This window comes from Lissotriton helveticus (genome assembly GCF_964261635.1).
Source record: "Lissotriton helveticus chromosome 1_1 unlocalized genomic scaffold, aLisHel1.1 SUPER_1_unloc_4, whole genome shotgun sequence".
Taxonomy (NCBI): Eukaryota; Metazoa; Chordata; class Amphibia; order Caudata; family Salamandridae; genus Lissotriton; species Lissotriton helveticus.
This window is the reverse complement of record NW_027611681.1, coordinates 4,319,040-4,343,241: the sequence shown is the minus strand read 5'-3', so window position 1 is coordinate 4,343,241 and position 24,202 is coordinate 4,319,040. Positions and strand designations below refer to the sequence as shown.

General features: G+C 45.0%; 2 protein-coding genes across 2 annotated transcripts in view; one reads left to right on the top strand and one right to left on the bottom strand.

The window, feature by feature from the left end:
* LOC144806029 (uncharacterized) overlaps positions 1–22,233 on the top strand; it is a 93,654-nt gene extending 71,421 nt beyond the window's left edge. The window contains exon 3 of the mRNA XM_078672480.1: positions 19,781–22,233. Within this exon, the coding sequence (XP_078528606.1) occupies positions 19,781–20,745 (965 nt within the window). The 3' untranslated portion in view covers positions 20,746–22,233. The remainder of the gene's footprint in view (positions 1–19,780) is intronic.
* The window catches only part of LOC144806014 (uncharacterized), a 239,095-nt gene that overhangs the window by 171,571 nt on the left and 43,322 nt on the right, over positions 1–24,202 (bottom strand). The window lies entirely within an intron of this gene.

The following is a 24,202-nucleotide window of genomic DNA, read 5'->3' as shown; positions in this document are numbered from 1 at the left end:
CTCGACGTCTACTTTGTTGCAGTTCCCGCCGGAACTCGAGCGACAGACATCAACGAGATCAAGCTTGCCTGCCTTCCAACAGCCCGATCCACAGTCCCTGCAGAGCTGAGACCCGTGGAGGCGACCGGAAGCGTGGGGCACGCCATCTTGAATTGACCACGAGATGCTGACCATGCAGCCCACGAGTGACCCTCGAAGCTGTGCACCGGGGTTTGAGAAGCCCCAACCCTGAGCCACTCTTGCACCGAAGCTCACCCCTCTACACTCATCGAGTGCTGCGTGGGGCCCTTCTGCTACTTTTGGCTCAACGCGTTGGCCCGGTCACTTGCCAGCTGGCTAGTGGCCCCTGTGCCGACGAAAACTTGAAACCGACTTGTGAATCTGGTTGCTCCAGATCTGCACCAGCTCCCCTGAAAAGGAGCCCCCACTCTGACTTTCCTGGTTTGAGTGAGAAGCAATCTCCCGGTGCCGCGTGGATTGCTTTTGCCAAGTGTTGTTTGCTCCAATCTTGAAGCCGACAGCGCCGACGGTGAGAGCCTGCGTGGGACAGATCGTGACCTGCTCCTGGACGTCGTAGATGCCCCAGAGCCCACGTGACAGCGGAGAGAAGCACCGCGACAGCGACCTGATTGCGCCCGACATTGCCTGGTTCCGCCCTGGTTCCACCCTGGTCACTGCTGAGTGACCCAGACTCTGTCCCCTCTGCTTTCAGGTACTTTTCGACTCGAGTCCACCCTTGGACTCCACCGGACACTTCTCTTTCACCCCGCCTGCAGCCCTTTCAGCTCCAAGCACCAAGAGCCTGCGTGACGAAACCCGACTCAACTTCGACCCTGTGCACCCGCTTCCTGTGGGTGAGGTAACTTTGCTCCGCCGGTGTTCCCACACTGGTGCACCCCTCTAGGGTCTGTGTCTTAAGTTTTGTTCCTCTAGGTTCAGCGGAAGTGTCCTTAAACTCTAACTTTGTCATTTTTACGCACCATTGGTTAACATTGGTGCATGCGTGCGCTTTCCGCACTGCTCCCGAATCCCGTGGGCCTCTCCCGACTTCAGCACTGCTTGTCCTGACTGCTCCCAGCGATTCCCTAGGCCCTAGGCCTAACCACTGTTCGATTGGTATCTCTTATACCACTTGTTTAGTATATGGTTTGAGTGGCCACCCGCCCTCATCCATAATTGTGCAACTTTGTATGTTTAAACTGTGCTTTTGATTTAACGCTTGTGCCCCTTTATTCATAAAGAATACTGGGGATTGTTTTTAGTAATAAACACATATATTTTTATAATATAAACTTGTGTGGTGTCCTTTCATTTGATATTACAGGATTGTATGTGGTAAAACAGCTCGCTTAACACGACCTCTTAAGTTAAGCCTTTAGGCTGCTTAGTCCATTCTACCCCTAGGATAGCTTGTCTAACAAGGTTGACTTACAACCTGTCACCATAAGGGATTGTTTGGTCTGATAATAGGTGGTTCCAGAATTGGAAACATCACCTATCAGGCCAACTTCTCACACTGTCCCAGGATACATCATATCTAGAGGCATCAAACAGGGTGCGCAAAACATACTACACGCAGTACATTTCCTAACATCCAAAGCATTAGCACATAATTCACATCAAGGTCCCGGTTGCGCCACTGCGCCAAAACGTAAACGTGGCAGCTGCCCACTACTTGCTGGGCAGCTGAGGACAAGAAGAGGGCCTAAACGCTGCTGCTGGCCCTAAGTGCTGCGCAGCAGTGGAAGGCCAAGGTAGGGGCGAAGGAGTGCGACTCACTCCTGAGTCCAAAGACATGTCCCTAGAAAGAAGAGAACCTAAATAGTGCAGCTGCCCACTACTTGCTGGGCAGCTGTGAAGCAAACTGCAACATGGGCCCTCACTGGCCCTTAGGAGCCAAACTGCGCCAACTGCTGGAGCCCTCTGGCTCTAGAAATACATATTGCGCAGTTTTGGAGCCTTCTAGGCTCTGGAAGAAACAGTGCACCGCGTTGGAGCCCCATGGCTCTGAAACAACTGTGTGGATTGGAGCACTCTGGCTCCTTAAAGAAAGAAATGCCCCCAACGGGGGAGCCCTCTGGCTCTAGGAATAACGTTGGGGCGGCCCACTGCCATCCGGGGCTGCCCTAAATGCACCCTGACCGTGGTGCCTCAGTCAGGCACTGGGGGCTTTTAAATCAAATTAGCCCCATCGTTGGAGCAGCCCCACTATTAGGCTCGAAAAAAAGGAAGGATCCAGCGCTGTGCATGCACGTCAGCACGATGGGTGCAGCGAGCACCTTTTGCCCCCCTTCCCCCACGGGGGCTTCTGACATCAATCAAGGCTGCCTCACTCACGGACCTCAGGCAGGACTTGGAGTCCTGGAGCGGCGGCCATACTTCGCTTGTTGTGCGGGGCTTCCTTGTTCCTCTCGGGAGCCCCCCGCTGCCTATGTGGGCCGCTGCCACCTCCTCACTTCACTTCTAAATGGAGCCGGCGAGGCTCCGGGCAGATCTCGGGCGGCGGGGACTTCCTGTCTTCCAGCAGAAGTCCCGCCCCGCTCCAGGCATCGACTGCCTGACTTCCTGCTATGCCACAGCTGTGGCGGCAGCACCTTTTGGGGGATAACAAGGGGTAGGCACCCTCGAAGTACAAAATAAAGGTAGAAATAGGGTGGGCACCCGTTAAGGCGCATATAAAAAGGGGTGGCATGCTTAATAATTTCCACAAGAAAACGAAGATGCAGGGTGGGTGCCTGCGCACTCGGGGCATTAAAATAAGCGGGGTGGCACCTGCGCTGCCGGCAAAAGGGCAGGAGCGCTTCCCCCCGAGGGAAAACAACAGCGCTCTGCCCAGCAACCATGATAAAGCACCCACAAGGCGCTGAGGGCCCAGAAATCACCAAGGGCCCCAGGAAATGACCCACACAACAAGGAGTGTCCCAGCAACAAAGTCCTCCTAGGTGAAGAGGGCAGGAGGGTGTCCAGAAAGAAGTCCTCCAGCAATCCAGGGGCTGGGCAGGGCCCAGGGAGGCAAGGCTTCCCCTGTGCCCCAGCAGCAGCACGCCCCTGGAAATTTCAAGTCAGGAAACAAGAACCAAATCATGGGGTCACAGCCCCTCTTTTATACACCTAATCCCTTTGTGACACAGGTGCAGGGCAGAGACGTCAGACACTCCACAGGAGGTAGAGCCAGCATTGTGACAGGAAAGCACAGCCCTGTAGCACTTTGTTTGGCTCATCCCCTCTCCCTATTCAGAGGACAGGCTAGGGACATCAGCCGCACCACAGGGGGCAGAGCCAGCATTGTGGAGGGAAGGCCCAGCCCTATTCAGGTCCCAGGTACACTCCTCCCTCCCATCAACATGCAGATCTCTCCGTTCACCACCGGGGCAGACACATCCTGACTCCTGGAGCCAGGCACACCAGTCAGCTCCAGCCAATCACAAGCCAGACAGTCAATTCACATTCACTGCACAGACATGCCAACTTCTAGAAGTGGCACTTGCACACTGGACACAATAAATCCACGCACATCATCGTGCAGCATTTAATCACACGAGTTTGCACATACCAAACTCGATCCTGCACTCCCCACACATCAGGAACTACCATGGTCACACATATTCCCCATGCATTCCTAGGGGAGTGCAGGCTGCTCACCACACATACACAGAGAGTGCACACACTTTACACTGGACCACAGTGAAAAAGTGCGCAGAGGCCTAAAATCACCAACACCAGGTTACAGAAACAGGCTAGGCAATAGCAAAAAGTTTCGGGGTGAACCTGCCAAAAGGGCCAAGTCCAACAGTAACTCAGTGACAACACTACAAATGGACACCACACAGGTTTTATATAAAAAATAAGTAGACTTTATATAGAGTTACCACAAGACCATAAACGACAAAAATACACACTATGATTACTTTAAGATGGTAGATTTAAGCTTAGATGCGACACTCTGCGGCAATGTACCTTAGGAATGCGTTGCACTTCCACGACAAGCAATGTCGCAGTGATGGGAAATGTGGCAAAGTTCAGCTGCAAACAAATAAAGACGTGAAGATCTTCCAGATGCGGCACGCTTCTCAGGGATGCGAGAAGTTTTTCGGTTTGATGCGTGGACTACAGCGGCGACATCCAACATGCGACAGCAGCAGCTCCAGTGGCGATGCTCTTCTCCCACGATGCGTGGAGCTTCCACACGATGCAACAACTACAGCGGCGACATCCAAGATGTGACGGCAGCAGCTCCGACGGCGGCGCGCTTCTCGGGGGATGCAAGGTGCTCTTTGTCGATGCGGTGCAATGCGACAGTTCCAGTGGCGACACCCTCCTTCGGAGTTGCGATGGCAGGCACAGCGACGGCAACACACTCCGACCTTGTTGTGAGATTCTTCTCCTGATGCGGTGCAGTGTGACAGATCCAGCGGCGACACCCTCCTTCGGAGTTGCGATAGCAGGCACAGCGACGGTGACACGCTTCTTCTCGTTGAGTCGCACTTCTAGCTCCTTGCGACACGCAGTTCCTCAGAAGGCCCAAAACAGCAGCAGGCACTTCCACTAAAACTCTGGGGAGCTGGGGGTTGAAGTCTGTTGTCCCTGAGACTTCAGCAGGAGGCAAGCTCTTTTCCAAGCCCTTCGAGATTCTTCACAAGTTGAAAGCAATGTACACAAAGGTCCATTCTCCTTCCTTTAGCAGTAAGGCACCCACTGCAGGCCAATCCCCATAGTAGCACTTCAGCTTGGGAATAGTCTCTCCTCAGTTTCTTCAGGTTTCTCTCCTCAGTAAAGGTTTCTTCTTGTAGTCCAGGTGATCTAATTTCATGGGATCAGGGTCCCAATATTTATACCCCAAAATCCTTTGATCTCTGAGAGAAGAGAGAGGCCTTTGCCCAGTCCAAACCAGTTCTGAAGCACTCTGTTTACCAGACTTCTCCTTTCCTTTCACAGTGCAGGGCAGAAACATCAGAGACCCCACAGGAGGGGGAGCCAGCATTGTGGAAGGCAAGTACAGTCCTGGAGCACTTTCTTTACAGGACTCCTTCTCTTCTTTCAGTGTGCAGGGCAGAGACATCAGCCTCTCCCGAGAGGTAGAGCAAGCATTGTGGAAGGCAGGCACAGCCCTATTAAGATTTCAGGTGCAACTCCTCCCTCCCATCTAGATGCAGATCTCTTTATTCACCACTGGGTGACTCATCCTGTCTCTTGGAATCCCCCAGCCCTGTCACTCAAAAAAAACAGACAAAGGAATACACAAATTAGTAGAGGCAGGCTTGAAAGGTTAGGCAAGCAAATACCTACTTTTTAAAAGTGGTATTTGCAAACACAGAATATTAAAACCAGCTTCACTAAAAGATGTATTTTATTATTCTGAGTTCAGGCATACTAATACTAAACTCGATTTTCTACCATGTTCTCTAAGTCTGTTAGGATTATAAAATGTAACCATTCTAACAGCCCATTCTGGCCTATGGAGAACAGGTAGCCTTGCAATAGTGAAAAACGAAAATGGCTGTAATTCACTATTAGGACATGCCACACACATCAGGGCTTGCCCTACCTTATACTTACAATGCACCCTGCCTACCATAGGGGTGTCTGATCTGAAGAAAAGGGAAGGTTTAGGGACTGGCAAGTGGGTGCACTGGCCCAGTCAGCATGACAGTACCAGACTGCACACAGGCTCTGCAATGGCAGCCCTTAGACACATTTGACAAGGCTGCTTCTGTGGATGGCACAACCAGTGCTGCAAGCCCACCAGCAGCATTTGTATTTACAAGCCCTAGGCACACTTAGTGCACTAGACTAGGGTCTGATAAGTAAACCAAATAGCCAAACATGGAACCACTGATTAATGCATTAATTTATAATATGGAGAGCATGTGCACTTTAGCACTGATCAGCAGTGGTAAAGTGCACAGAGTCATTAAACCAATAAAAACAGGTCAGACAAAATACAGGAGGAAGGTAAAAAGTTCAGGGATGACCCTGCAAAAAGGGCTAAGTCCAACAATCTCTAATGGGACTCTTTCTTCCATCTGTGTCAATGCGAGACAAGGCATCTACCTTTCCGTTATTTCTGCCCGGCCGATAATTATTACAAAGTCATAATCGGAGAAATACAGGGACCCCCTAAGTTAGCATGCTGTGGGCGTTCTGGCAGACTTCAGAAACTGAAGATTCCGGTGATCGATGAATACCGTCACCACATGTTTTGCTCTGAGAAGGTAATGTCGCCATTCTTGGAAGGCATCTTTGAAAGCGAGTAGTTCTTTTTCTGAAATAGTATCAGTTGCAGTTTTCTAGAGTAATATGCCACCGGATGCAACTGTTCAGTCTCTTAGTGTCTCTGTGAAAGTACCCCTCCGACGGCCTGTTCAGAAGCATCAGTCTCCAGGTAAAACGGTTGTGTAGGATCCGCAAGCAGCAGAATTGGTGCAGCGGAAACACTCTTCTTTAATTACTGGAAAGCATCTTCTGTCTCGGCAGATCATTAACATTATCAATGCTGCAGCAATTCCCCCTCTGTGCTGCAGATCCTTGAAATGCACTGTTCATGACGAGCTCTGCTCGTCATGAGCACACAAGCAGTGTACTGCATGACGAGCTGGGCTCGTCATGAGCATGGAAGGGGTTAAAAGGGTACTCGATTTCGATTTCAAAACTTTATTCGAATCTTTGCAAATTCATAAAAGCAATACAGACAATCACAGATAAAATAACATATACAGTAGTTAAAAACAGTAATATGAATACAGTTATGAATATGATTCTCAGATTTACTAAGGGTTCTCCATTGTTTTACGAACATGGGTAATAACTCTTAGAAAAGTGCTAGTGCGGAGTATCAGCTCTTCATTATTCAAAGTCAATAACATCAAATTGGATTCCACTAAAGAAAGTGGTCTGTGCTTTTTAAAATAGGGTGCTAAAAAACATTTAAAATATTTTTGATAAAATTTACAAAAGAAAAAGAAATGTAAATCAGTTTGCGGACTGGAATCATCACATGGGCACAAATTATTACCAGATTTCAAAAAAGTATAGCCTAGTGGGAAACATAATAGGAATCTTACAGTACCTGCCCTGAGGCGAAAAAGCAAAGATCTTTCCCACTTAGACATTGGAAGCGTAAGGTACAGAGGGATTGGTTGTATATACAGATCTTTACTCACATAAGCCTGGATTGGCGGTTTAGTAAGCTCCCTTGCCAATCTTTCTTCTCTGTAGAGTGCGTATAATGCAGATTTTAAATCATTTTTATCCTTGAGTGTGATTTTACTAGGATCGTAGAAAAGGTGGCCTTTGCATACGCTGCTTAATTTTTTAAACACTCCAGAGAGCCAAGGGATTAACATCCCTTTATCACAATTAAGGCAATCTCTTATGATGTCCTGGGTTAGACCAGTCATGTCATTTTTCCATATAGCAAGCCAGAACATTGCCGGTCTGGAAGCTATAAAATCTGATATATAATACCAATTTAATTTGCAATGGCAAATATATTCTGAGGAGGAAATAGGTGCTCCGAGGATTTTTCAACCGAAGCGGTTTTCCTCTGTCTGGATGCTTGGAGTTTTTCCCAGGCCCCAAATCTCTGCCCCGTAAGGTACTCCTTTCTGTAGCAATTTAGTAATTGGAGGTACTTTCAGGGAAAATTCTCGAATGAATCTGCGATAGAAATTTGCAAACCCGATGAAGCTCTGTATTTCATTCACAGAGGTTGGAGTAGGCCGATTTAAGAACCCCTCATTCTTTTTAGCATCCATGGTAAGACCTTCTGGAGCAATTACAAATCCCAAGAAATACACAGGTTTCACTCCAAAAGCGCAATTTTCAAGTTTTACATAAAGCTCGTTTTCCTTCAGGCAATGTAATACTCTTTTGACCTGTTGCTGTTCTTCTGATGAGGAATAAATCAAAATGTTTTTGATGTAAACAATCGCGCATTGATCAATGAACTCCTTCAGAACATCATTAATGAAGTACTAGAACGCTGCAGGAGCGTTGCTCAAACTGTAGGGCATCACTTGGTACTCATATAATCCATACTTTGTTCTGAAAGTTGTTGTCCATTCGTCTCCACTTCTCATTCAAATTAAACGGCACACCCCCTGTAAATCTAACTTCAGATTTTGGCATCTTTTAGTTGATCTAGAAGAACTGAAATCAGGGGAAGAGGATAACGATTCTTTATTGTAATCTAGTTCAAGGCACAATAATATATACACATTTTCAGATCTCCGTCACGTTTCGGAACGAAAAATAACGGTGAAGAAACGGGGGACTGTGATGGTCGCATGAACCCGTTTTCCAAGTATTTCAGAATGTAATCTTTAAGATGCCGGTTTTCAGCTTCAGTAAGCGCATACATTTGGCTACAAAGAAGGTTAGATCCAGGTTCCAAATCGAATTTTGCAGTCATACGGCCGATGTGAGGGCAACTTCTTTGATTCCAATTCACTGAAAACTTCAGCAAACTCTTGATATTCTACCGGAAGACTCACAGTTTACCTCACACACCATCATCTTTTGCTCGCATATTAAAGCTGCTGGATTTCCATATTGCTCTTTTTCCTTTTCTCCGAAGCAATTCTCTAAACAATAACTTGAGTTAAACTTCACAGTTCGATCACTCCAGTTAATTGCTGGGTTGTGTTCAGTTAAGCAAGGGAAACCCAGGATTATTCCAAACTGCGGAGCATCTATCAAATTAAATTGAATCTCTTCCTTTTGACCTTCGACAGAGACAAGTTCCACAACTTGCCTCTGACTGGTTATTGGGCCGGAAGATACATTTGTACCCTCAACAGCCCTAACTGCCTCACTTCTCTTTTTAGGCCTCAGACCAATTTTCGAGGCATATTTAAGGTGACAAAAGTCCCCGTAGCACCGGAGTCCAGCATCACAGCTACTCCTGAAAGAACTCTGTCTCGAAATCTTAGGGTCATCGTCAGAATGAGGTGTGGAGCGGAAGATTGTAGAGTATTAGCCACTTGATGAGAAATTGGAGTTGTATCCTTGTTAGCAACCACCAGCCCATCTCCTTCTACTGGTGGTGCAGAGAGTTTTCCTTCTTAAAGGTTTTGGGCTTCTTGGGACATTCCTTTTTTACAAAATGTCCACTGATACCACAATAAAGCCATAGATTATTCTGTCTACGCTTTTCTTTCTCTTCTTTGGAAAGGGGGCCTCTAATAGTTCCAATTTGCATAGGTTCGACTCCATGTTCTTTATCACCAGATTTGACAACCTCTGCTCTGATTCGGTCAAAGCGTGGTGCACTGGGCCGAAATTCGTGCCGTCTTTAACCCCTTCTTTCCTTTTGTCGATAGTCTATCTCTAAAACGAGATCAATCGAAGCTGAAACGTCTGTAGGGCGATTTGGGATCTGTGACAAAGCATCCTTTAAGTCATCTTTCAAAGACCAATAGAACAAGGCTGCCCTTTTGGCCTTCGGCCATTCAGTTTCTACAACAAGTTTGTTAAATTGGGCCAGGTAAGTGACAAGCTCTCGATTCCCTTGCCTCAACTCCAGTAATTCATTATTCGTAGCCTGTGCCTCCTTCCGACAATCAAGATATGACAAAATGAAAGCTATACGATATTGTGCATCTGGAAGACAGTGGGCCGACACATGAAGTACAATGAGCTCTGAGTTAAGAAAATTTGGGTCATTTCAAATTTGATTACCTTAGTTTTCCCCCTGACTCCAATCAACTCTTGTTGAATCTCCTTAAGAATATTTCCTACATTTTTTAAATTGAACCCTTTAGCCATTCTGCTCGGGTGAGTATTGACGTGGGCACTTCACTCTGTCAAGGGTCGTGGTTACTCACAGTGCCGACAGTCCAAGGAGCAGAACAATGAGATTTTCCAAATTCCACCACTGGTTTTCCCACAGCCCAGCCACCAACTGAAGAGTTAACTAGTGGCCTTGCGAACCCACCTGGGGGAAAGGGGAATGGGACAGAGAAGAGACTGCCTGACCTTCTGGCTCTTCAAATTTACTTCTTCCTTTCTGCTGTACTCTGTTTTATGCCTTTCTTACTCCCTCTCTCTCTCTCTGCAAGCATGAGTGGAAATCGATGTAACAGAAAAGCACACCATTACTGATGTCCTTCAATTCCTTCTCCACTTTCTTACTCTCTCTCTCTCTCTCTCTCTCTCTCTCTCTCTCTCTCTATTTCCTTACACAGAGTGCCTATGGCTTTTGCTCCTCATCTATTCTTCAATATAAGTATTTTATTCTTTGGTAACCTGCAATATAAACAACATTTTAGCACCCTTTAACTCTGTGAGTTAATTTATTCTTTTTCACTCATTCGTTCATTCACTCTCTGCCTTACTTTCTTATCTTCTGAATTCTTCTTTCTTCTCCCTTAGAAACCTTCTGGAGCCTCCGCCGTCAACCAAGCAACGAAGAAATCACGAACTGAAGTATTCAATGGGTAAGTATTAATTCTTCTCTTTATATTTCTGTTTTCCTATTTACTTTAAATTGGTATTTCTCTCTAGTTCTAAATTACCGAACTAACTAACCGACGCACCGAAGAGCTCTAACCTATGCGCCTAAGCCTAGCATAAAATTGCACTATTTCTATCTAACTAGACTACAGAAAGACCGTGACTAATCTCTGAAAATTCGTTGGTGAAGTGCTTTGGTTCTAAAATCAACTGGCACACTTCACAGCTGGTCTAGACCTTGCGCCCGTGTCCAGGAACTCAGGACTAGACCGTCAACTTCCACCGCGGTCCTCCCTGTTGGTAGTACAGGGGAAAATGCCCAGTTCGGCGCTATAATCACCCGCGACCTTTTTGCGAGCGGGTGATTTTTGCAATGCCGGTTCAAAGGCAGATACTGCGAGTCAAAGAAGAGCATTGATTCCTTTTTCCTGCACCCTGACACCTGTCCAGGGGGTGCATAAGAGGTGAGGCCTGTACTGTGCTGAGGAGGTGAGACCTGTTCAGGGGGTGCAGAGGAGTTGAGGCCTTTCCTGGGCCGGGGGTGCAGTGGAGGTGCGGCCTATCCAGGAGGTCTATGCCGAGGCATTGAAGGGCGGTGTGTCACTGGCATCTGTAAGTGATGCAGTCATATCAGTGCCCCCTAAGCCTGGAAGAAACCCTGTAAGTGTATATCTTATCGCCCTCTGCCACTGCGTAACAGTGATAATAAATTACTGCCTGAGGTGATGCGACTCAGCTATCCTTCCTAATAGAGAAAATAGTCTCCCCTGTACAGTTGGGATTTGTCCCACATAAATCCACAGCGGTTCATCTACGGACGGTATTTGCAGTGCTGCATCGGGTAAACCCAAACATGAAGTCAACTGATGCCGATAAGGCATTTGACTCCCTGGAGTAGCCTTTTATGACCGAGATGTGTAGGCGGCTTGGTATGTCAGGGAGTTTGAGATCATGTATAAAGCTGCTGGACACACAGCCTATGGCCTGCGTTTATGTAAATGGGCTCAACTCAGATGCCATTCACATCGCCTGGGGCACTGGGTTTAGTGTTATAATTTCTGATGTCTGCGTCTCAAACTGGAGGGTCGCTAATTTGAATCCTGGTTGGTGCACTAGGGAATAGTGACTTGTATATTTTTACAGTGCTGTGACGTCTGCCCCTGAGAGACAGCACTTTATATAGGAAAGGCAATAGTTTAAAGAAAGAATTAAACAAAATATAAAAGAGGCTACACAAATTATAGGATGGACTGCACAGAGTATAAGATCAGTCAAGCATAATTTGTAAAAAGAGAAAACGTGTAAATTCTTACTGTGCTATCAGATGTTAAATATTTAGTAACTGCAATCATACTGTAGCTAGTGTTAACCTTTTTTTAAGGTTCCCATGAAAATACTGCATTAAATAAGTACTGATAACACCCTCACAGTAATCTTAAAAAGAATTATATCAGCATACTATGATTCTTTGCCGCCACCAAACAAGCAAACTGACCCAGAAGTTACTAGTTAGCCATGGCGTCTCCGGGCCATTGCTTACATTGATGGCCCCACCCAGGTCTCTAGCCCTCAGGACAGCTATCTAAACAGAGGACATGCCCTTTTGGGAAGCTGGTAACCCAGTGCTTCTTCAAACAGTTCTTTTATCGTGGCGCTCCATTTTAAGCGACCAACTCTCACCCCAATGACCTCCTCAACATGGTGCGATGTTTGGGTGACATTCGTTCTGCAAATTCCTGAGGGGTTCATATAGCACAAGCCCGAAACCCATCAGCCTATATCTTTCAGGATCAACACCTAACGAGAAGAACAAACGCAGAATTCAAATGTTTTGATAGACCAATGTCATAGTCACACTTTGATGCTCTGTAGTCGTTCACCGTATTAACAGGTCTTTTGTAAATAGGCGCTCCTACATGGAGACGGTGGTTATGTGGTCACTATTAATAAGGGGTTATGAACTAACTTGATACTTCGGCTTTTCCTTAACCTTTGTGTTGTTCTAAAAGTACCCGTAACCTTTATAAGGCAAGTCGGTAAGCTTTATAATGTTGTCTATCAGTTGTTGCTTTATCCCCTCCTTGTAAAATATGCAAACCAAACTTGAAATAAGTACATTTTGTTGTGAGAATAGCTGTTGTTGCCGCTGATTTCTTTTATTGCAGCACAGCAATGCCTCTATTATAAATCGAACATTGAATATTCGAATAGTGTTGATTTCATTCCAGAGTGACTTTTGCACCATTAAGGTGATAAATAATACGTTGACCTCAAATTTGAGTTGGATCAGTTTATCCTGTTTGACCCCTGAATCCTTCGTTGTCGTTTTCTAGTGAGCGGCCTAGGCTCTAAAGAGTCATAGGGCTCTCCCCCTCCCTTTGCTTCGACAGTGTTTGCCTTTAGAGATGCTGATATGAAGTGCAGAGACCTGCAGTTAAGCGGCTCTGAACGAGTGAATGAAATCCATGCTGGTGGTTTGAGTTGGGAACGTGCCTTTCATGTTTATTGCTTCCATCCAGCCTCCTTCGAGGTTCATACATTGTCAGATAAGGGGACAGAGGCACAGAAAGAGTAGGATTTGCCTAGTACTAAACAGTTTAAGTCTGATGAATGCAGAACTACTTTTTCCAAATTTTATTACTTGGCCACGTTACATTCTGGTAAATAGTCCATGAGAGTGGGTGCTGTGTACCCCTCCCCCCCACCAGAGGCAATGTCTATGTGGTAATCAAACTCTCGTGTCATCGGTAGGCTAAGGGTAAGATTTATTCACCACTCATCCAACTGCACCAGGAACGTAACGGCCGGCAACACTGCTGGCAACGCATCAACAACAACATTCCAGGAGCCGCTGGAAGGAATCTTTACTTAAAAGACGCATCACCACAGTCTGGGCCCATTTTTAAAAGCACAGTTTTACTCACAACTTTAGGATGGTTGTAAATACCCCGATCTTGCACATAAATGGGGGGAGAGGCATACTTTACTTAGTGATTCCTGAAGCGCACTATTTCACAAATTGGTAGGTCAGGGTTAAACACAGAGTCTCCTGGTTGCACAGTTTCCTAGTGCAGTAAAGCACACGTGGGGTGGTGGAGACCGTGAGGGAGAGGCCGAGGGACTACAATCCCAGGATAAGGACCTGTATGGTGGCCCTGTCGAGAAGTAACATTTGGTGTCTATTTCCAGCATCTTTAGGTGAAGTGGTAAAATCAGGATTAGATGTTATGTCTCCCCCGGCCCCTCCTAGGATGATTGGTCTGTGTGTAAAGGCGCTTTCGTGTACTGCGTACGTGTAAGGTGCAGAGCCCATTTCAGGTGTCTCCCTGTATCTAAGTAGCCTCTAAAGTTGTGCGCTCTTCCATAACGTTAGTGATACTCTGCATTCTCTCCTCTCACTGCATGTCCCGCCGCTGCTTTTTAGAGTCACTCCTTGTATTGAAATTCTTTGTAAAGCAGATGACCCTTGAAGGGAAGATTATAATCTCTCTGACACCCCTTGGTACGTAATATCCCGTACCTGGCCCAAAAAAAAAAAAAAACTGACTCTGCATTATTTACTATTTGGTAATACTTCCTTAAAATATTGCTAATTTTGCCCATGCTTCAGTTCATATGAAACTAGTCTTTGCCCTTCCACCCTCTTGTCCACACAGTGCACTAGATCCTGCCAGGTATTACATGCTCACCTGCATCAGATTCTCCTAGTGCCTGGCCTGTGTTATTGCATTGTTTGCATTAGATTCTCCTAGTGCCTGGCCTGTGTTATTATATTGTTTGCATCAAATTCTCCTAGTGCCTGGCCTGTGTTATTGCATTGTTTGCATTAGATTCTCCTAGTGCCTGGCCTGTGTTATTATATTGTTTGCATCAAATTCTCCTAGTGCCTGGTCTGTGTTATTATATTGTTTGCATCAAATTCTCCTAGTGCCTGGCACGCGTTATTGCATTGTTTGCATCAGATTCTCCTAGTGCCTGGCCTGTGTTATTGCATTGTTTGCATCAGATTCTCCCAATGCCTGGCCTGTGTTATTGCAGTGTTTGCATCAGATTCTTCTAGTGCCCGGCCTGTGTTATTGCATTGTTTGCATCAGATTCTCCTTGTGCCTGGCCTGTGTTATTGCACTGTTTGCATCAGATTCTCATAGTGCCTGTTCTGTGTTATTGCATTGTTTGCGTCAGATTCTCCCAGTGCCTGGCCTGTGTTATTGCATTGTTTGCATCAGATTCTCCTCGTGCCTGGCCTGTGTTATTGCACTGTTTGCATCAGATTCTCATAGTGCCTGTTCTGTGTTATTGCATTGTTTGCGTCAGATTGTCCCAGTGCCTGGCCTGTGTTATTGCATTGTTTGCATCAGGTTTTCCTCGTGTCTGGCCTGTGTTATTGCAGTGTTTGCATCAGATTCATCTAGTGCCTGGCCTGTGTTATTGCATTGTGTGCATCAGATTCTCCTCGTGCCTAGCCCGTGTTATTGCATTGTTTGCATCAGATTCTCCTAGTGCCTGACCTGTGTTATTGTATTGTTTACATCAGATTCTCCCAACGCCTGGCCTGTGTGATTGCATTGTTTGCATCAGATTTTCCTTGTTCCTGGCCTGTGTTATTGCATTGTTTGCGTCACGTTTTTCTAGTACCTGGTCTGTTATTGCATTATTTGCGCTGCTTTTGGTGTGTTAATATTCTAATAGTTGCAGCTTTTGTAACACAGATGGTACCTTTTATCCCAATCAAGTTCATCTGACTGCAAGGACACTGCACTCTCCCTGCAGTAGCAATCTATTTCCTAGTTATGTAGCAACAGACAGCACAACATGTCTGCCAGAGATGTCGTAGGGTCAGAAACAGTACATAGGTAAGTAGGTATGATGCAAAACAAACTGTTGAGTAAGGATTTAAACGAAGAAGCTGCTGTGATATACGCCAAAACATCCATGTCGAAACAACAGCAGTAGGACAATGGTTCATGGAATGATAATGGTAGATTTATTTACACTTCTGTGCAGTGCGTGTCACTTCATGTTCTTTTCTCCCACTCTCATGAGATGGTTTTACAAAGGCATTTCTGAGCTCCCTGAGTGTGGAGCTTCCACGAATCCCAGAGACGGGCCGTTCCAAAGACGGTAACAGAGAAGGTTGAAAGATCTGAGTCTTGATCCTGGCAGATGGACGGGTGATCCCTGAGGGAGTGTAGTTGGTCTGTGTGTTGCCACAGCTGTCCAGGGGGTGTAAGAAAATGTCAGCAATTTGTGGAGGCCCTTCTTTTGGGTGAGAACCACCCAGCTTCATGCAATACGGACTAGAGGATTTGTGTCTGCGCAGTATGAGTTACATTCTGATAGCAAAATAGAGAACCTTGTCCGAAGGGGATTGATGTTACCAAGAATTAACATCTTCAGTTACGACAGATAGAGAAAGTCCATGTACCTCGAGGTTCTTGAAAAGCTTTCAGCGCTCTGCTGGTGCAGGCAGGATGTTTATTCTCTAGTTGGCATTTGCCAGGGCATGTTCAGATTCAGTGGTTGAATTAAACCTTGGAGCAGCACTTGTAGCGTTGACTCTTGGAGTTTTGTAGTATGTGCTGAATGCGGTAGAACTGTCTCAATGCTCTAAGGAGCTCAGAAAACCCAAACTCTCCGTCCTCTCAGAGCTCGAGCTCTGTGGCTTGACCAGTAGAACTGCAATAAAGAAGATGACCTGGACCAGTTCTACCTCACCCGACCTTTGAACTACTGATCATTGAGGAAAGAAGCCCTTGTCTGGAAAGAAGATCTACAGAAGGCACAGCTGACAGAAGACTCTGCCTGGGAGGAAGATCTGCACGAGGCACAGCTGACAGAAGTCCACCCTGGAAGGAAGATCTGCACGAGGCACAGCTGACGGAGGTTCCGCCTGGCGGTGACCTCAACGCAGTGAGAGACCCACAAACCACAAGATCCCTCAAGCCCAGCTAGCCACACTGCACGCAATGTACACCAAATGCCTGATTTATATTTCAGAGGATGGTTTATTCCATCAGAAATGTGACAGGTATCCTGCCCGCCCCATTAAAAATACATTGCATCCTGTGGCAATTATAAGGCAGACAGGATATCTGTCACGTTTTGATAATGCCTTGATGTATTTTGCAGAGTTTTACTCCGCTGAATTCCACAAAGTGCTAGGGAATCTCCGCCACACTCTGCAGACTTCCGCTAGTGGCAGAGTTTAAGTTGCGCTGCGCTCACTGACTTTTAGTGCCAGGAGTTTAACCCGCACTGTAAAATCAGCACGAACAGCACTACGCGTCACGCCAGAGGGCGCTGCTGCCTCTGCCGCTCTAATTGATATTCTAATCGAATGGCAGCTTCATCAACAAGAATGGCAGATTTTAACACTCGAGTGGTCGCGAACTGCCGGGACCTCCCGCAATGAGAAACCTCGCCAGGAGGAGGTCCAGCGTGCTATTTTTTCTCACAAGCGCTCGCCACCTTACCATTGGCGAACCGCTTGAGAAAAGAACTCCGTTCTGCATCGAGTTTTTTGGACCAGGAGTGGGCAAAACTTTGCGAGCTCGGCCGGCAGAGCGGAATTCTTTACCCAACCCCTAGTTTTGTGGCAATAATCTGTTGGACAAACTCCTAACTCGGCCCTTTGTCTGCAATAAGTGTTGTAGAAGTGGGATCCATGGCCTTGTGAGTATGAGGCAGTTATCTGACTTCTGATGAAACCCACAGAGTGAGTGCGCAGGCAGAGGGCAGTAGGGGGGCCGAAGGACAGGAAATTAGGTAAACTTGAATATGAGAAATATGGAAAGGTAGAAACCGTATCACCTGTGGATAACTAACACCTGCTCCCACTCTTCAAAATGCCCATCCAGTCACAAAATGGCATCCTGGACCCCAAAAGGACAACGTCATGCCAGATGCCATGTAATGTTCGAAAAGGGGGGAAAAAGAGTAATAGGCACACATCTGCTGCGGGGATATCACAGGTAAATCATTGGTTGTGATGGATTCTCTATAAGTAGTAAATGACTGATGTCGTTGAATATTAAATTATATGAATCAACGTTTGTTTGCCTTCTCTGCGCTTATAATGTAAAGGATGGGGCTTACATTGAACCCCTCGCTCTGTTTTACACAAAAGCCCCAGAAGGAGCTGCATCTTACAGAACTTTATCTACTTTAGGAAGAACTAAAGACTTGCTTTTGTAAGTTGTCTTTCAGGGCCAGAAACGGGTGCTGTAAGCTACACTAGTTTCAGGGAGATGGACAGATGTTATGGCGATAGGAAACCCCCCTCAACTCACAATAATCGTTCAATCTTCCAGGTTAGAAGAAACCAGAAATGCTTGATCCAAGGGAGCTGTTGAAAGTGTCAAAGGTGACTTATGAACAGCAAGGTAAAGACAGGAGTTGGTATTTGAGATGATCTTAAGTAAATCGGAAAGAATGAGAAAAAGTGTGTAAATGGAGTTACTTTTGTTGTATACTTCGTAAAGAGTTACTGGAAATTTTACAGCCCAGCCTGATCCATCTCTTTTTCTAAACTCTATTGTTGTTTAAATGAAATCTTGACCATGTGCGTCTATCTTAAGCTATACCTCAAGCACTTGGGTGCTCCGTGAGTGCCCGTACTTTGCTCAGTTACTCTGTAAACATTGGTAAATCATCTCTTTTCCAGACATTAATAAAATGTCACCTGATCAACAGAACATTTAGTTAAATATCTGTGTATGATGAAATATTCCTTGCTAAGTTTCAAAAGCGATACTAAGATTTTGCACTGTGTTTGCGTCACAAAAGAGGCACAAAATGGCGCAAAATCTTTTTTCCTAATTTACTTTCCAGCGCTAAACTTGTTTAGCACTGGAAATAACGTTAAAGTAATGTAAGACTGTGCATAGCATTGTTTGGCATTACTTTGTGCCATGGGGGCCTGCCAAGGGTGGTGCATGGGTGTTCTTGTGCAACCACAAAACTAGGTGCAAGGAAGTAGAAATGCTTTCATTTCTTCTTCCTTTTCTGACTTTGCATGTGTGCTGCACTGTGCAACACGTATGCAAATTGGTAAAAGCTTTCCCTCGTGTCGAGGCATAGTAATTTGTACAGGAAGGGTGTCCTTGCTGTACAAAACTCATGCTGGACTCACAGACACACACACGCTAGCGCTCTGGTGCTAAGGTGTATGCTTGACGCAGGCCCTCTGTAATCAGTGCCGGCGCAAAGGAAAGGAGAGAGCCGTATCTCTGAAAATATGGTGCGCACCTGTTCCCTTACTGTCGCGCCACGCAGCGTAGCCTCGCGGGGGGGCTGCGCTGCATTGTGTGGAGTGTCTTTTACAACCAGTTAAACATTGTGAATTCTCATTCCATTATGTTTCCATTTAATAATTTTAAATATCTTTACATCCAACAGAAAACAAGCCTCGAATGTGTGAAATGACCATCAATAATGAAGCGAATGCTGTAAATCTTCAATAATAGCAGAAATAATGAGCTCCAGTATTCAGGAAAACATCAGCGCAGTCGGCGACAGGGGAACCTGAACACACACTGACAGATCCCGGATGAAGCATCAAGGGCAGTTCAGTGATTGTAAGAGGCTGAGCTGTTCACCTTCCCGCCACAAGACCAGGAAATGACCTTTGGAAAATTAAGGCAACAACAATAACAAACCGCCTCCTGTATAAACAAGTGTCCAACACCAGCTTTGATCATCGGATCGGTATGATGTGATTACCACAGTGCTCTGTTTTCTAAGATAATGACAAGCCATCATTCCGTGCTCTAGGTGAATTGTAAACTCTTTCCTGACAAACCACAGTAACCAGAGAAGAGCACAACAGAGCGGAGCCGGACAACTGATGGGTAAAGGAAAGAGGAGTTCTTGTATCTACAATACAACAGACTGTCCCGATTTGCACCGGCAGAAGGAAGATACATCTTTACCCGCAAGCGTGCATTGCCATAATCCAATCTAAAGGCACAATTGCCTACAAAGACACCTTCTACGTATTCGGAGTGTGGCAAATATTTGGTGGCTATCGCATTTTATTGTTAAAACAGAAATCAAACGTGGAAAATACTGCACACATATAAAGTGTGTGAGAAAAAGCCAAGTGTTTTATCAGCCATGTCGGCCCATCAGGAAATGCAGTCATGGGATATAGACAAATATATACCCGACCCACAGACACTATCCAAGAAAGAAGAATCACACACATGCAGCAAGAGCTTTAGTTTGTCATCACTACTCCAGCTTCATCAGCAAACGTACACAGGAGAAAAAACATTCAAGTGCAATGAATGTGTAAAGAGCTTTAGTCACTTATCACACCTCCAACGACATCAGCGAACACACACGGGGGAAAAACCGTTCAAGTGCAGTGAATGTGCAAAGTGCTTTAGTCTGTTATTACACCTTCAAACACATCAACGAACACACACGGGGGAAAAACCGTTCAAGTGCAGTGAATGTGCAAAGTGCTTTAGTCAGTTATCACAACTTCAAAGTCATCAGCGAACACACACGGGGGAAAAACCATTCAAATGCAATGAATGTGGGAAGAGCTTTAGTCAGATGTCAGACCGAAAACGTCATCAGCAAACACACACAGGGGAAAAACCTTATCATTGTAGTGAATGTGACAGTAGTTTTCGCAACTCTTCAGCATTAAGGGTTCATCAGCGAACACACACAGGAGAAAAACCGTTCAAGTGCAGTGAATGTGCAAAGTGCTTTAGTCAGTTATCAAACCTCCAAACACATCAGCGAATACACACAGGGGAAAAACCATTCAAGTGCAGTGAATGTGGGAAGACCTTTAGTCAGATATCAACCCGAAAACATCATAATCGAACACACACGGGGGAAAAACCATTCAAGTGCAGTGAATGTGGGAAGAGCTTTAGTCATTTATCACACCTCCAAAGTCATCAGCGAACACACACAGGGGAAAAACCTTATCATTGTAGTGAATGTGACAGTAGTTTTTGCGACTCTTCAGCATTAAGGAAACATCAGCGAACTCACACAGGGGAAAAACCATTCAAGTGCAGTGAATGTGCAAAGTGCTTTAGTCACTTATCACACCTAAAAGATCATCAGCGAATACACACAGGGGAAAAACCATTCAAATGCAATGAATGTGGGAAGACCTTTAGTCGGAAATCAGACCGAAAACGTCATAATCGAACACACACGGGGGAAAAACCTTTCAAGTGCAGTGAATGTGGGAAGAGCTTTAGTCATTTATCACACCTCCAAAGTCATCAGCGAACACACACGGGGGGAAAAACCTTATCATTGTAGTGAATGTGACAGTAGTTTTTGCGACTCTTCAGCATTAAGGAAACATCAGCGAACACACACAGTAGAAAAACCATTCAAGTGCAGTAAATGTGCAAAGTGCTTTAGTCAGTTATCACACCTTCAAAGACATCAGCGAACACACAGTTGGGCAGAAGGATAATCCTTTATTGAGAATTTGGTTGTGTGTATCAGTAAGGTTTGTAGTAGACTGTTTGATCACCAGGTTATTAGTTAGGGTTTCGCCATGTACAGTTCCTTCTTTCTTGAATGTGCAAAGTGCTTTAATCACTTATCACACCTTCAAACACATCAGCAAATACACACGGGGGAAAAACCATTCAAGTGCAGTAAGTGTGCAAAGTGCTTTAGTCCGTTATCACACCTTCAAAGACATCAGCGAACACACAGTTGGGCAGAAGGATAATCCTTTATTGAGAATTTGGTTGTGTGTATCAGTAAGGTTTGTAGTAGACAGATTGATCTCCAGGTTATTAGTTAGGGTTTCGCCATGTACAGTTCCTTCTTTCTTAAATGTGCAAAGTGCTTTAATCACTTATCACACCTTCAAACACATCAGCGAACACACACGGGGGAAAAACCATTCAAGTGCAGTGAATGTGCAAAGTGCTTTAGTCACTTATCAGACCTACAAAGACATCAACGAACACACACAGGGGAAAAACCATTCAAGTGCAATGAATGTGTGAAGAGCTTTTGTCGACGATTAGAGCTACAAAGTCATCAGTGAACACACAGGGGGAAAACATAGAAGGGCACTGAAAGTGAGAAGGGCTTTTGTCAATTTTCGATCCAACATAGCCCTCGGTGAATACACTCCTTCATTTAACTCACATGGAAATAATCCTAGAGATGCAGAGATTCCGGAAAGAACTTAAGAACATCAAAAATAATATTGACCCATCTGAGGACATAGACAAGAGCTCAACAGTGCAGTTATTGTGAGAGCAATGAATTACGGAAAAAGATACAATTCAAATTATGTAGGACATTGAAATACCAGATGATAAAAGACCCTGATAGCAGTAAAGAAGAAAATCAGATAACAGTATTTGCAGAATTATAAAAGTGTTTGTTTCCAGTGATTGTTCACTTCCGTACACATAGCAAAGTGACGTGATGCTCCAGGATACACAGTGGAAGACAAGCACAATGTGGATTAAAAGAAAAGAAACATTGTTGATTTTTAATTGGTGAAGAAGAGATACAAAGAAAAACATTCAATCGCCCCTGACCACACTACCTGTAAAAGCAACACTGAACAATACTGGGACTAACAGCGGTATTTTCAGCTAACTTGTCGGATTAGTGGTAAAACCTATAAACCCAACACACCCAGAGTGGACATGTTGTCAGGGCTCTGGAGATGGAAGCTTCATTGGTAAAATGCATGTATTACTATTAACAAATGCCACTGCAGTATATGTAATGAAATAAAGTGAAGCACAGGTGTTATTTTAAGATATAAAAGAGCACATACCTTGTTTTTAAGTAACGTTTGCTGCATCTTTTACAGACTGTTATCGGTTGATGGATCAGCTCGTGCCTCGCGCCTGATTACTAAGTGGGACCCGTGGCTCCTCTCCGACTTGGCTCTCCCTGTTCATTTTGTGACTTGCCAAACTCTACTTTGTACCAGATTTGAGCCACTGTAAGCAGTCGACTCTGTTTGAAGAATGTGGTGAAATAGCAAAAACCCACATCAAAAGCATATATGTGCCCGGACAATCCGTTGCACTCCCAGCAACTCGTCTTCCACACTTGATTGTCCCTTGTCCTCAAATGTTCTGAAGGATTTGTCGTATGAATGCCAGAAGTGGCAGTGACATTCATGAAGCTAACGCTAACAGGAGTGTGTGTGAGATAGAGAGGGGGAGAGATAAAGAGAGCGAGAGAGACAAATAAAGGGGGAGAAAACGAACGATTGGAAGGAGGGGGAACGGTACGTTATTTGTACTCATCTAAAAATAGAAGAAGCAGCTGAATACATGCCAATGTGTGACATCACCAGAGAAATGGGCTGAACACCTATGAGTTTAATGTTTATTTTTAATACCTATAGACCCATGTCCTGCCAATGAACAGGGCACAAGTAAGGAAAATAGTGAAGGAGCCCATTATGATATGCAAATCACAGTGAAGTCACATGTAGTGACATCACAACAAGTGATATCAGGCCCTTATAATAATTTTCACGTGAAAGGTTGACGGCCTGTTTTAAAAACAATAAGCAGGAAACATAAAATAATGTAAAACTAAGTTTTTGGTTTCAGTTTTTTACATCATGTGTTTTGCCCACTATTAGTTTGTAACTAAACTCGGAAATGACTGAAAGTGTAAATAAAATGTGCTTTTAATTTGCGCTTGTTTCCTGACGTTATTCTTTATCCAGCCCCTAAACCCCAAAGGGTTTCACATTTACAATGTATTAAGCAATAGAAGGGCTAATTTTGTCAAGTTCTCTGTTCCTCTCTTGCGCCACTCACACAAACAAACACTCAGAGGCCTGTGTCTGCAGTGCTGGGGCACAAAGTAACAATTACCAGTTGCAGGCTAAGGAGCTAGGTGGAACTCAGTCCCGTTTCTAGGTGATAGTGGGGGGACCCCTTCAAACTGTGGCTACCCTCCGACTTGTGCCGTGCTGATAAAGCAATAGTGAAATTGAATAATTTATGATGAATTGAAATAAGAGAAAGAGAAGAAGAGAGCGAGGTGCAGGATGTATCAAAGAAAATGAAAAAAAGAGACCCAAGACTTTACCCTGTTCTGTGTACTAGCACTTTACGTAAACAAGTTGTGCTGTGCGTTGTGAGCAGGCTGTCACTCCCTTTGTATGTAAATGAGCTTCTGTGACCAGACACCCCAGGCTCCCATCTCTTTTAGCGTGGATGATAATGTGAGCACTGTAAGGTAATCACAAACAAGGACTATATTGAGAAACAATTGGCTTCCAGGTCACACAGCTGTTGTTATGTAGTTCTTTATTAATTTCTTTTCATTTACTTTAATTTGTGCAAAGTGCTTTAGTCCGTTATCACACCTTCAAAGACATCAGCGAACACACAGTTGGGCAGAAGGATAATCCTTTATTGAGAATTTGGTTGTGTGTATCAGTAAGGTTTGTAGTAGACAGATTGATCTCCAGGTTATTAGTTAGGGTTTCGCCATGTACAGTTCCTTCTTTCTTAAATGTGCAAAGTGCTTTAATCACTTATCACACCTTCAAACACATCAGCGAACACACACGGGGGAAAAACCATTCAAGTGCAGTGAATGTGCAAAGTGCTTTAGTCACTTATCAGACCTACAAAGACATCAACGAACACACACAGGGGAAAAACCATTCAAGTGCAATGAATGTGTGAAGAGCTTTTGTCGACGATTAGAGCTACAAAGTCATCAGTGAACACACAGGGGGAAAACATAGAAGGGCACTGAA